The 12564-nt window shown below is 53.3% G+C and overlaps 1 protein-coding gene across 1 annotated transcript in view; it reads left to right on the top strand.

Moving 5' to 3' along the window:
- Window positions 1–12564, top strand: part of fancb (FA complementation group B) — a 39206-nt gene that overhangs the window by 6473 nt on the left and 20169 nt on the right. Inside the window, 1 exon segment of the mRNA XM_086006293.1 lies at window positions 2976–3074. Coding sequence (XP_085862419.1) covers window positions 2976–3074 — 99 coding nt within the window.

Raw genomic sequence — 12564 nt, 5'->3', positions numbered from 1 at the left:
GCAGTCCTGTTTGTGGATCTTGGGAAGGAGGTAGAAGCGGGCTGTGCGGGGTTGGGGAACTATGAGGTTGGCGGCCGCGGGGGGGGAGATCTCCAGAGGAGATGAGGTCAGTGACAGTTTTGTAAACGGTGGTTTGATGTTCGGTAGTGGGGTCATGGTCCAGGTGGAGGTAGGAGGAGATGTCGGAGAGTTGGCGTCCAGCTTCCGCTAGGTAGAGGTCGGTGCGCCAAACAACAACAGCACCACCCTTATCAGCAGGTTTGACTTCCATGTGATGGGCCGGATTTTGCTGTGAAATTAACGGTGAGGCGAACTGGGCTCTCCGTTGTTAGTGCGTAAATCGGACAGCAACTTCCGGCGAACGCAGATGCGCAGTTAAACGCGAAAATCCGGAAGTTGCAGTCCCAAGCTGTACTGTGCCGTTCGCTCGCCTATCAGCAGAATCAATGTATTTTGAAAGTACTAAGTGTGGAGGATGCTGGGAGCTAGGACTGTGTTCTAAAATGTCACACTTGTGCATCAATTCCAGCAGGAAGTTGGGGAAACTATTAAGATTGATATTTTTAAAACATTTTTATTCATGACTTTAAAAAAAAATTAAATATCTACTTAAAACCGGGACCATTGTAGAACTTTATCCTGTAGTATTTCTTTAAAAGATTTTCAACGGGGCTACCCTAATTGCTCAGTGGGTAAATTGTATGGTATTGAGCCATCCGGACGAAGTTTAATTTGTGCTGTAGCAAAATACTGCAGATGCTGGAAATCCGAAATAACAACAGAAAATGCTGGAAAAACTCAGCAGGCCAGGCAACATCCGTGGAGAGAAATTAGAGTCGACGTTTCGGGTGAACCCTTTTTCAGAACTGGAAGGAAATGAAATAGATCGAAAGGCAGGGCTGCGATAGAACAAAAGAAGTGAAGAGACATTAAGAGGTATTCAAAACCAGACGAGATGGTAATAGGACAAGTGGACACAAAAGACGGCTGAGATTAGGTGTGAAGTGTACTGGCAGGATGAGAGACAGCTGCCATGTGGCATCTTCCGATTAGGCACTCTGCAGCCTTCCGGACTCAATATCGAGTTCAACAATTTCAGATCATAACCTCGGCCCCTATTACATTTTTACTTATTTTTTTTCCCACCCCTTTGTTTTGGGTTTTCCCTCCCCCCACCTTTCCTTTTTTTTCTCCCCCACATGGCCGACAGTGCACGCCTCCCTTTGATGTACAGTTCATTTTAAGTTGCGGCCCCAATTACAGTATGTAATTGGGCCACGACTTTTGAAATATAACTAGGCCCCTGTTTGCCTTTTGCGGAAGCCTCATCGATGGACTGATTTGGGGCAGTAAAAGTTTAAAAGTCCGGGAATGGAGTTAGGTTGCTCAATCCCGCTATTTTAACAACCCTCCTCTACAAAGCTCTTCCGCCCTTTGTGGGGTCGGTTTATATTGAGGCCTTCGTGTCTGGCGCTAGGGAGTGGGGGGAAACTGCTGGGGTTCCGGTTCCTGATCCCTAGCTCTGCTGGAAAGTGACTACAAATGGATGTCATGTGAAAACAGGATTGGGCTTGGTTGAGACTTTTTTTTTGGCATGATTTATTTAATTTGTTTTAAACCAGACATTCTATGCATTTTTTTGTCAAGTGCTGTATAACCTCATTGCCATGAATTGAGAAGAACGTTGTGAGCTGGATTCTGTTCTTCAGGGTGGGACTTCCGTCTGTCCCTCAGGCCACCCCAAACACGCCCATTTCCCTGGGTCAGAGTCCCTTTAGAGACATGACGGGATTCCCATTGCCAAGAGGATGGCCACTATTGCCCAGCCACTAAATCCTGGCAGATTGCTGCTCTGGCACCAGAAGTGGCAGCCATGCATTTAAAGGGGCAGAAGTGGCCTAAAGATCGGCACAACAGCTGCCATGTAGGCCCCGGCAGAGACGGGGGCCAACAAAGGAAAGTAATTGGGAGCTTGTGTGAAGAGAGAGGAAGCCTGTATTAGGCCCTATCCCTCTATTGGGGATTTCTTGGTTATTTTTTTAAATTTTAAATTTGAACATTTTACAGTGAATGACATTACAGAGCTCAATTCTCAGCTCTTTGTACAAAGTCACAAGCCCTCATGCCTGCAAGGCAGGGGTCCCAGACTCTACAAATTGGTGATGTGATCTCCAAGCTTCTTGGTCGTCTTCACTTGTTCATCCAGATAGTGGGTCTCCAGGAATTCACACAGATGAGGGTCGGCGGATTTCTTGGTTATTACCGCTGCTGCCCGTGGCCTACCACCACCACCACCATGGTAGCCCTAGGAAGCAATGGTAAGTCGGGCAAACACTAGGAATATCTGCCAGGGGCCTACACCTGCCTCCTTTTGCAGGTGGCGGGTGGGGAAGGAGTGGCCAGTGGCAGGGCGGGGAGAGGGATCTGCAGGTGATAAGTTTACTGGCCAGTGAGGCCAGTAAACTTATCGCCCAAATTTTTCCTCATTCTTCACTGCTATCCCACCTGGTCTGGTCTATATACTGGACCTGAGAATTTTACCAGTTAGAGGGATAAATGCAGCTCACCAAAAGCTATCCAATAAGTAGGTTAGGAAACCTTGGGACTGATCGTGTAACCAATGGGATGTAAGATGAAGATTTTTAGTCACGATGCTCACTGAAAAATCATGATAAATGCCATGCTTTCAGGGAAATTGCTGAATAAAGACTTGATGTTCTCCATAAGCTGGGGGAGAATTCAGCTGCTCTGCTACAAAGCAACCTATGCAGAGGCCTGGGAGATGGTCAGCTGGTAGATCTCTTCACAATAAAATTGCAGACAGATGCAAATTAATAAAAGGAACCCCTTTCAATACATTACATGTGTATCCATTCCACATGAATTGTTAGCTAAGTTTTACTGCTGAACTCTTGTTTAAACATTTCCAGTGTCACTATCTTTTAACCATTTTAAAAAATATTTTTACGATCTAGGTTAACTCTGGGCATGCTGAAGAAAAAGGAGTACAGGCTAATGACACAGCACATGTGAATTATCACCACACAGTCCAAGCCCTGGAGGCAAGATTACAGGTTTGTATTTATATGTAAAATCTAACTGCCTGAATGTTTTCAATAATCCAGGATGTTTGGATTATTGTGTAGATAGCCATAAGAACCTAAGAACGTAAGAAATAGGCGCATGTATAGGTCATACGGCCCATTGAGCCTGCTCCGCCGTTCAATGAGATCATGGCTGAACTTCATCAACTCTACTTTCCCGCCTGATCCCCATATCCCTTGATTCCCTTAGTGCCCAAAAATCTATCGATCTCTGTCTTGAATATACTCATCAACTGAGCCTCCACAGCCCTCTGGGGTAGAGAATTCCAAAGATTCACCACCCTCTGAGTGAAGACGTTTCTCCTCATCTCAGTCCTAAATAGCTGACCCCTTATCCTGAGACTATGACCCCTAGTTCTAGACTCTCCAGCCAGGGGAAACAGCCTCTCAGCATCTACCCTGTCAAGCCCTCTAAGAATTTTGTATGTTTCAATGAGATCACCTGTCATTCTTTTAAACTCCAGAGAGTATGAGTGCATTCTACTCAATCTCTCCTTATAGGACAGCCTTCTCATCCCAGGAATCAATCTAGTGAACCTTCGTTGCACCTCCTCTGAGGCAAGTATATCCTTCCTTGGGTAAGGAGAGCAAAACTGTACACAGTACTCCAGGCGTGGTCTCACCAGGGCCTTATATAACTGCCGCAAGACTTCTTTACTCTCATACTCCAACCCCTTGCAATAAAGGCTAACATACCATTTGCCTTCCTAATTGCTTGCATGCAACAACCTGCATGTTCACTTTCTGCGATTTGTGTACAAGAACCCTGAAATCCCTCTGAATTACCAACATTTACTAGACTCTCACCTTTTTAAAAATATTTTGCTTTTCCATTCTCCCTACCAAAATGGATAATTTTACACCTCCCCACATTATATTCCATCTGCCACCTTCTTGCCCAATCACTTGGGTCTATATCCCTTTGCAGCCTCTTTACATTCTCCTCATAGCTTACGTTTCCACCTAGCTTTGTATCGTCAGTAAACTTGAACATATTACACTGGGTCCCCTCATCTAAGACATTGATATAGATTGTGAATAGCTGAGGCCCAAGCACTGATCCTTGCGGCACTCCACTAGTTATACCCTGCCATCCTGAAAATGACCTGTTTATTCCTACTCTCTGTTTTCTGTCTGTTAACCAATCCTCAATCCATGCTAATATATTACCCCCAATCCCATGAGCCCTAATCTTGTGTAACAACTGCTTGTGTGGCACCTTATCAAATGCCTTCTGAAGATCCAAAAATACTACATCCACTGCTTCCTCTTTATCTACCCTGCTAGTTACACCCTCAAAAAACTAATAGATTTGTCAAACACAATTTCCCTTTCATAAAACCATGTTGACTCTGCCCAATCATATTGTGATTTTCCAAGTGCCCTGTTACCAAGTCCTTAATAATAGATTCTAGCATTTTCCCTACTACTGATGTCCGGCTAACTGGCCAATAATTCCCTGTTTTCTCTCTTCCCTCCTTTTGGTAATGCAAGCTGCTGAATGAAAATTGACAGTACGCGCCTCCTTAGCAGCAGTATATTAGTGGAGGGCCGCAGAATAAAACCTGTGGAATTTGCAGCTCCTCCCCACCAAGACCATTTCATTTTGCTTAAAAAAAATAAAGTGGCTTACAAACATTGTTCCCCCCGAGGCGATCAGCCGTGCCAATCGTGAGGCCCTGCACAGGCCGCTCACCAGCTCCTGCCGCTGGAAGCGACGCCGTAGATGCACGGCCGCGCAGCAAATTTAATGGGACCGCGCACACAAAAAAGAATTGGAGAGAACATTGGTTACAAAGGTTTATATTTGCTGCTGCTGCATTTAGCAGTACTGTATCTTTTGCTTACACTGCCATGCCTTCCAAACTAGTTTCAAATCTTCTACTGCAAACAACACAAGTGTTTATATAAAAATACACTTGCATTTAAATAGTGCTTCATCATGTCTCTCAGAAACATCTCAAAAGTGTTTCACGTACAAGGAACTACCTTGAAGTGCCATGTTAGTCTTTTTTTTTCCCCCATTGGTATAATTTTTGCTTTGAAGTGTTAAGTGTAACTCTCCCAGTGGCTCAGTTTATAAATGCATGGTATAGCACCCCGGTTTGACCCTGGTCTGTCGTATGTTAGCTGATCTGAGCTAGGAGCAGCAGTGAAACACTACAATTGGATTCAGTGCTCCTAGGTTACAAACATCAAAATCAGCCTGCATTCCCAATCTTGATTGCTATCCCTGCTTCAAAAGGGACGTGTGTGGCTGTTGGATAAGAACTGGATCAGGCACAGTTGTTGTGCCTTTCTATGGTCAAACAGCCCATTGACGGTCGCTACCTAGGCACTCGCATGAAGAGTGGCCATTTGAACAAGATATCCGGGTCACTGCCAACTAAGAAACTGTTTCCAACATGACTCACTACATTTAGAAAAGGAGTGGAGAACATTGGATAGGAAAATGTATAAAACCACTCCAGATGATAACTTTCCTATATTTTAAATCATTCAGAATGATGGCCAGAATTCATAAAGGTAATATCTGTTTAATTTAGATTGAGGTATGTGCCTGGAATGTCATATCTTTGACAAAAGAAATGTGATAACAAACATTCTATTAGGGTGAAGTCTAAAAACATAATTAGATTGATCCAAATTCCACTTTCAATATTTCCCAACTTGCTGCTACTGTTGGATCCAGTCTCTGAACCTGATGCGCTCAATAATATTGAAGAAAATTATGTTGCACAGAGAGAGCTAGGAAAATTACAGATTTTCCCTTTGAGGGAGCATCCACGTCATAATTTTAGGTATTGCATTAATTTAATCCATGTTTAAAATGGCTGTGCCTTTTAGAGTTACCGTGCTATTTCATAGTTGTCTAAACCAGCACTATAACTGACTGGCTGTCTCCACTTTACACACAACAGCCTGGCTAGAGTTAGAAAAGATCACTGCAGTTCCAATACCTATTAATGAAACATTGGCAGTGGACCAACATAAAAATGGAAATGATCGACTCGTGTTCAATCTGTCCAAATGGGTAACTCAAAACAAATGTGGCAAAAGATTAATTTCAGTAAATTCTAATCTTTTAGAGCATCCCTACTGGAGTTATTTGAAGGAATCCAATCAAAATCCACTCATGGTTCAACAGAGGAACAGAAAAGATTACATTTATTTAGGAATGAATAATTACTCATGCAATCAATTGAGATTAAACTACATCTCTTCTGGCTCCTGTTTAAAATGTACAGATTAATCCTTTTGATCTTCTGGAGGTGATGAGAGTTTTCCTCAAGTCATCTCCTTAGAGAGGTTTTAGACTGGTTGGAGATGTGCTTTGCTTTGATTTTGTGTCCTTATATTTAAAAAAAAAAAGAGAGTTAAAGGGCTTTCTGATTTAATCTCAGTAGTCTAAATGAAAGACCTGCCTGTAATTGTACTCAATGTACAGCAGAATTGTGCATTACAAATACGATGTGGTGCTTAAATTTACTCCACAGAAACTTGTAACATGAATCAACCAGATTTTGTGGTGGACACCTTTCCATTATAATATTGAACTTCAGAGTCATCTATCTATCTATCTTCTTATCTTATCTTATCTTATATATATATATAAATCGGTACATCTGTCTGTCATTCTGTCTGTATGTCATCGCGTGTGCGTCTGGGGGCTATGCGCTCGAAAGTTACAGGGCGTACCTACGCGCGCGTTACCTCCAAAGAAAGCTTACGCTTCCGAGACGGTTTTAAGCGTATTTACGTTTCGGCCGGGCTAAAATCGCACCCGCGGTATCCCAAAAACCTTCAACATTCCGCTCAATAGCATCTCATTATCCGCTCATTAGCGACAGAGTGACCTCGAGCTCGACCAATCGTACGCCGGGTTGCTGGCGTGTGCCGCCGGGCCAATCGGTGCGTGTGTGGCCGGGCCTTATCGTTCTGAACCGAGGTGAGTAGCCGCCATCTTGCTTCCATTCTTTTTCCTGCTCTCTGCGTCTTTCTTTTCAAGTATACATTTCCAGCAAAATAAAATTCAATTTATTAAATTCTTTTAAAATAAATCACTCATTTGTAAATATTTTATCTCACCTGAACATTCTTTTTCCTACCTTTGCCCGTTTTTTTCTTAGGCCTCAAAGCCTGCGCCTTTCTTGCCCAGCCAGGCCCGAGCTAGGTGATTGCACTTCTGCTAAGCTCCTCACCCCCACCCCCCCCCCCCCCCGCCGTGTCACGTTACCCAGGGCAACGGCGTCAGCCACGAGGGTCAGGGTGCGCGCGCAGCAGGAGCAGGTGAGACGCGGCGTCTCTGTTCCGTGCTGGGCGGGGGGGGGGGTGGGGCTCGGCCGCCAGCCGTCTCTCAGAGCCGCAGTCGGGCTCGGCGGGGGGGGCGGGGCTCGGAGAGCGGGGCTCTCAGCCGGGGGGGGGGGGGGGGGCGGGGCTCGGAGAGCGGGGCTCTCGGCCTGGGCCTCCCCCCCGCCCCTTTCCCCCTTCCGCCCCCCCTTCCCCTTCCTCCGCCCCCCCTTCTCCCCCCCCTCCTTTACCCCCCTCCCTTTACCCCCCTCCCTTTCCCCCCCGCCCCTTCCCCCCCTCCCCTTTCCCCCTCCCTTTCCCTCCCTCCCTTTTCGCCCCGCCCTCCCTTTCCCCTCTCCCTTTCCCTCCCTCCTTTTCGCCCCGCCCTCCCTTCCCCCCCTGCTCCCTTCCCCCACCCGCTCTCTCTCTTCCCCCCACCCGCTCTCTCTCTTCCCCCCACCCTCCTCTCTCTCTCTTCCCCCCACCCGCTCTCTCTCTCTTCCCCCCACCCGCTCTCTCTCTTCCCCCCAGTCGCTCTCTCTCTTCCCCCAGTCGCTCTCTCTCTTCCCCCCAGTCGCTCTCTCTCTTCCCCCCAGTCGCTTCTCTCTTCCCCCCAGTCGCTCTCTCTCTTCCCCCCAGTCGCTCTCTCTCTTCCCCCCAGTCGCTCTCTCTCTTCCCCCCAGTCGCTCTCTCTCTTCCCCCCAGTCGCTCTCTCTCTTCCCCCCAGTCGCTCTCTCTCTTCCCCCCAGTCGCTCTCTCTCTTCCCCCCAGTCGCTCTCTCTCTTCCCCCCCAGTCGCTCTCTCTCTTCCCCCCCAGTCGCTCTCTCTCTTCCCCCCCCAGTCGCTCTCTCTCTTCCCCCCAGTCGCTCTCTCTCTTCCCCCCAGTCGCTCTCTCTCTTCCCCCCAGTCGCTCTCTCTCTTCCCCCAGTCGCTCTCTCTCTTCCCCCCAGTCGCTCTCTCTCTTCCCCCCAGTCGCTCTCTCTCTTCTCCCCACCCGCTCTCTCTCTCTTCCCCCCACCCGCTCTCTCTCTCTTCCCCCACACCCGCTCTCTCTCTTCCCCCCAGTCGCTCTCTCTCTTCCCCACAGTCGCTCTCTCTCTTCCCCCCAGTCGCTCTCTCTCTTCCCCCCAGTCGCTTTCTCTCTTCCCCCCAGTCGCTCTCTCTCTTCCCCCCAGTCGCTCTCTCTCTTCCCCCCAGTCGCTCTCTCTCTTCCCCCCGTCGCTCTCTCTCTTCCCCCCCAGTCGCTCTCTCTCTTCCCCCCCAGTCGCTCTCTCTCTTCCCCCCCAGTCGCTTCTCTCTTCCCCCCCAGTCGCTCTCTCTCTTCCCCCCAGTCGCTCTCTCTCTTCCCCCCCAGTCGCTCTCTCTCTTCCCCCCAGTCGCTCTCTCTCTTCCCCCCAGTCGCTCTCTCTCTTCCCCCCAGTCGCTCTCTCTCTTCCCCCCAGTCGCTCTCTCTCTTCCCCCCAGTCGCTCTCTCTCTTCCCCCAGTCGCTCTCTCTCTTCCCCCAGTCGCTCTCTCTCTTCCCCCCAGTCGCTCTCTCTCTTCCCCCCAGTCGCTCTCTCTCTTCCCCCCAGTCGCTCTCTCTCTTCCCCCCAGTCGCTCTCTCTCTTCCCCCCAGTCGCTCTCTCTCTTCCCCCCAGTCGCTCTCTCTCTTCCCCCCAGTCGCTCTCTCTCTTCCCCCCAGTCGCTCTCTCTCTTCCCCCCAGTCGCTCTCATCTCTTCCCCCCAGTCGCTCTCTCTCTCTTCCCCCCAGTCGCTCTCTCTCTTCCCCCCAGTCGCTCTCTCTCTTCCCCCCAGTCGCTCTCTCTCTTCCCCCCAGTCGCTCTCTCTCTTCCCCCCAGTCGCTCTCTCTCTTCCCCCCAGTCGCTCTCTCTCTTCCCCCCAGTCGCTCTCTCTCTTCCCCCCAGTCGCTCTCTCTCTTCCCCCCAGTCGCTCTCTCTCTTCCCCCCAGTCGCTCTCTCTCTTCCCCCAGTCGCTCTCTCTCTTCCCCCCCAGTCGCTCTCTCTCTTCCCCCAGTCGCTCTCTCTCTTCCCCCCAGTCGCTCTCTCTCTTCCCCCCAGTCGCTCTCTCTCTTCCCCCCAGTCGCTCTCTCTCTTCCCCCCAGTCGCTCTCTCTCTTCCCCCCAGTCGCTCTCTCTCTTCCCCCCAGTCGCTCTCTCTCTTCCCCCCAGTCGCTCTCTCTCTTCCCCCCAGTCGCTCTCTCTCTTCCCCCCAGTCGCTCTCTCTCTTCCCCCCAGTCGCTCTCTCTCTTCCCCCCAGTCGCTCTCTCTCTTCCCCCCAGTCGCTCTCTCTCTTCCCCCCAGTCGCTCTCTCTCTTCCCCCCAGTCGCTCTCTCTCTTCCCCCCAGTCGCTCTCTCTCTTCCCCCCAGTCGCTCTCTCTCTTCCCCCCAGTCGCTCTCTCTCTTCCCCCCAGTCGCTCTCTCTCTTCCCCCCAGTCGCTCTCTCTCTTCCCCCCAGTCGCTCTCTCTCTTCCCCCCAGTCGCTCTCTCTCTTCCCCCCAGTCCGCTCTCTCCTCTTCCCCCCAGTCGCTCTCTCTCTTCCCCCAGTCGCTCTCTCTCTTCCCCCCAGTCGCTCTCTCTCTTCCCCCCCAGTCGCTCTCTCTCTTCCCCCCAGTCGCTCTCTCTCTTCCCCCCAGTCGCTCTCTCTCTTCCCCCCAGTCCGCTCTCTCTCTTCCCCCAGTCGCTCTCTCTCTTCCCCCCAGTCGCTCTCTCTCTTCCCCCCAGTCGCTCTCTCTCTTCCCCCCAGTCGCTCTCTCTCTTCCCCCCAGTCGCTCTCTCTCTTCCCCCCAGTCGCTCTCTCTCTCCCCCCAGTCGCTCTCTCTCTTCCCCCCAGTCGCTCTCTCTCTTCCCCCCAGTCGCTCTCTCTCTTCCCCCCAGTCGCTCTCTCTCTTCCCCCCAGTCGCTCTCTCTCTTCCCCCCAGTCGCTCTCTCTCTTCCCCCCCAGTCGCTCTCTCTCTTCCCCCCAGTCGCTCTCTCTCTTCCCCCCCAGTCGCTCTCTCTCTTCCCCCCCAGTCGCTCTCTCTCTTCCCCCAGTCGCTCTCTCTCTTCCCCCAGTCGCTCTCTCTCTTCCCCCCAGTCGCTCTCTCTCTTCCCCCCAGTCGCTCTCTCTCTTCCCCCCAGTCGCTCTCTCTCTTCCCCCCAGTCGCTCTCTCTCTTCCCCCCAGTCGCTCTCTCTCTTCCCCCCAGTCGCTCTCTCTCTTCCCCCCAGTCGCTCTCTCTCTTCCCCCCAGTCGCTCTCTCTCTTCCCCCCAGTCGCTCTCTCTCTTCCCCCCAGTCGCTCTCTCTCTTCCCCCCCAGTCGCTCTCTCTCTTCCCCCCCAGTCGCTCTCTCTCTTCCCCCCCAGTCGCTCTCTCTCTTCCCCCCAGTCGCTCTCTCTCTTCCCCCCAGTCGCTCTCTCTCTTCCCCCCAGTCGCTCTCTCTCTTCCCCCCCAGTCGCTCTCTCTCTTCCCCCCAGTCGCTCTCTCTCTTCCCCCCAGTCGCTCTCTCTCTTCCCCCCAGTCGCTCTCTCTCTTCCCCCCAGTCGCTCTCTCTCTTCCCCCCAGTCGCTCTCTCTCTTCCCCCCAGTCGCTCTCTCTCTTCCCCCCAGTCGCTCTCTCTCTTCCCCCCAGTCGCGCTCTCTCTTCCCCCCCAGTCGCGCTCTCTCTTCCCCCCAGTCGCGCTCTCTCTTCCCCCCAGTCGCGCTCTCTCTTCCCCCCAGTCGCGCTCTCTCTTCCCCCCAGTCGCGCTCTCTCTTCCCCCCAGTCGCGCTCTCTCTTCCCCCCAGTCGCGCTCTCTCTTCCCCCCAGTCGCGCTCTCTCTTCCCCCCAGTCGCGCTCTCTCTTCCCCCCAGTCGCGCTCTCTCTTCCCCCCAGTCGCGCTCTCTCTTCCCCCCAGTCGCGCTCTCTCTTCCCCCCAGTCGCGCTCTCTCTTCCCCCCAGTCGCGCTCTCTCTTCCCCCCAGTCGCGCTCTCTCTTCCCCCCAGTCGCGCTCTCTCTTCCCCCCAGTCGCGCTCTCTCTTCCCCCCAGTCGCGCTCTCTCTTCCCCCCAGTCGCGCTCTCTCTTCCCCCCCAGTCGCGCTCTCTCTTCCCCCCAGTCGCGCTCTCTCTTCCCCCCAGTCGCGCTCTCTCTTCCCCCCAGTCGCGCTCTCTCTTCCCCCCAGTCGCGCTCTCTCTTCCCCCCAGTCGCGCTCTCTCTTCCCCCCAGTCGCGCTCTCTCTTCCCCCCAGTCGCGCTCTCTCTTCCCCCCAGTCGCGCTCTCTCTTCCCCCCAGTCGCGCTCTCTCTTCCCCCCAGTCGCGCTCTCTCTTCCCCCCAGTCGCGCGCGTCTCTTCCCCCCAGTCGCGCGCTCTCTTCCCCCCAGTCGCGCGCTCTCTTCCCCCCAGTCGCGCGCTCTCTTCCCCCCCAGTCGCGCGCTCTCTTCCCCCCAGTCGCGCGCTCTCTTCCCCCCAGTCGCGCGCTCTCTTCCCCCCAGTCGCGCGCTCTCTTCCCCCCAGTCGCGCGCTCTCTTCCCCCCAGTCGCGCGCTCTCTTCCCCCCAGTCGCGCGCTCTCTTCCCCCCAGTCGCGCGCTCTCTTCCCCCCAGTCGCGCGCTCTCTTCCCCCCAGTCGCGCGCTCTCTTCCCCCCAGTCGCGCGCTCTCTTCCCCCCAGTCGCGCGCTCTCTTCCCCCCAGTCGCGCGCTCTCTTCCCCCCAGTCGCGCGCTCTCTTCCCCCCAGTCGCGCGCTCTCTTCCCCCCAGTCGCGCGCTCTCTTCCCCCCAGTCGCGCGCTCTCTTCCCCCCAGTCGCGCGCTCTCTTCCCCCCAGTCGCGCGCTCTCTTCCCCCCAGTCGCGCGCTCTCTTCCCCCCAGTCGCGCGCTCTCTTCCCCCCAGTCGCGCGCTCTCTTCCCCCCAGTCGCGCGCTCTCTTCCCCCCCAGTCGCGCGCTCTCTTCCCCCCAGTCGCGCGCTCTCTTCCCCCCAGTCGCGCGCTCTCTTCCCCCCCAGTCGCGCGCTCTCTTCCCCCCAGTCGCGCGCTCTCTTCCCCCCAGTCGCGCGCTCTCTTCCCCCCAGTCGCGCGCTCTCTTCCCCCCAGTCGCGCGCTCTCTTCCCCCCAGTCGCGCGCTCTCTTCCCCCCAGTCGCGCGCTCTCTTCCCCCCAGTCGCGCGCTCTCTTCCCCCCAGTCGCGCGCTCTCTGCGCTCTCCCCAGTCGCGCGCTCTCTTCC

The sequence above is a fragment of the Somniosus microcephalus genome, chromosome 14, assembly GCF_052327205.1.
Source record: "Somniosus microcephalus isolate GS21.2 chromosome 14, FLI_Smic_1.0, whole genome shotgun sequence".
Lineage (NCBI taxonomy): Eukaryota > Metazoa > Chordata > Chondrichthyes > Squaliformes > Somniosidae > Somniosus > Somniosus microcephalus.
This window is presented reverse-complemented; position numbering and strand designations above follow the sequence as displayed.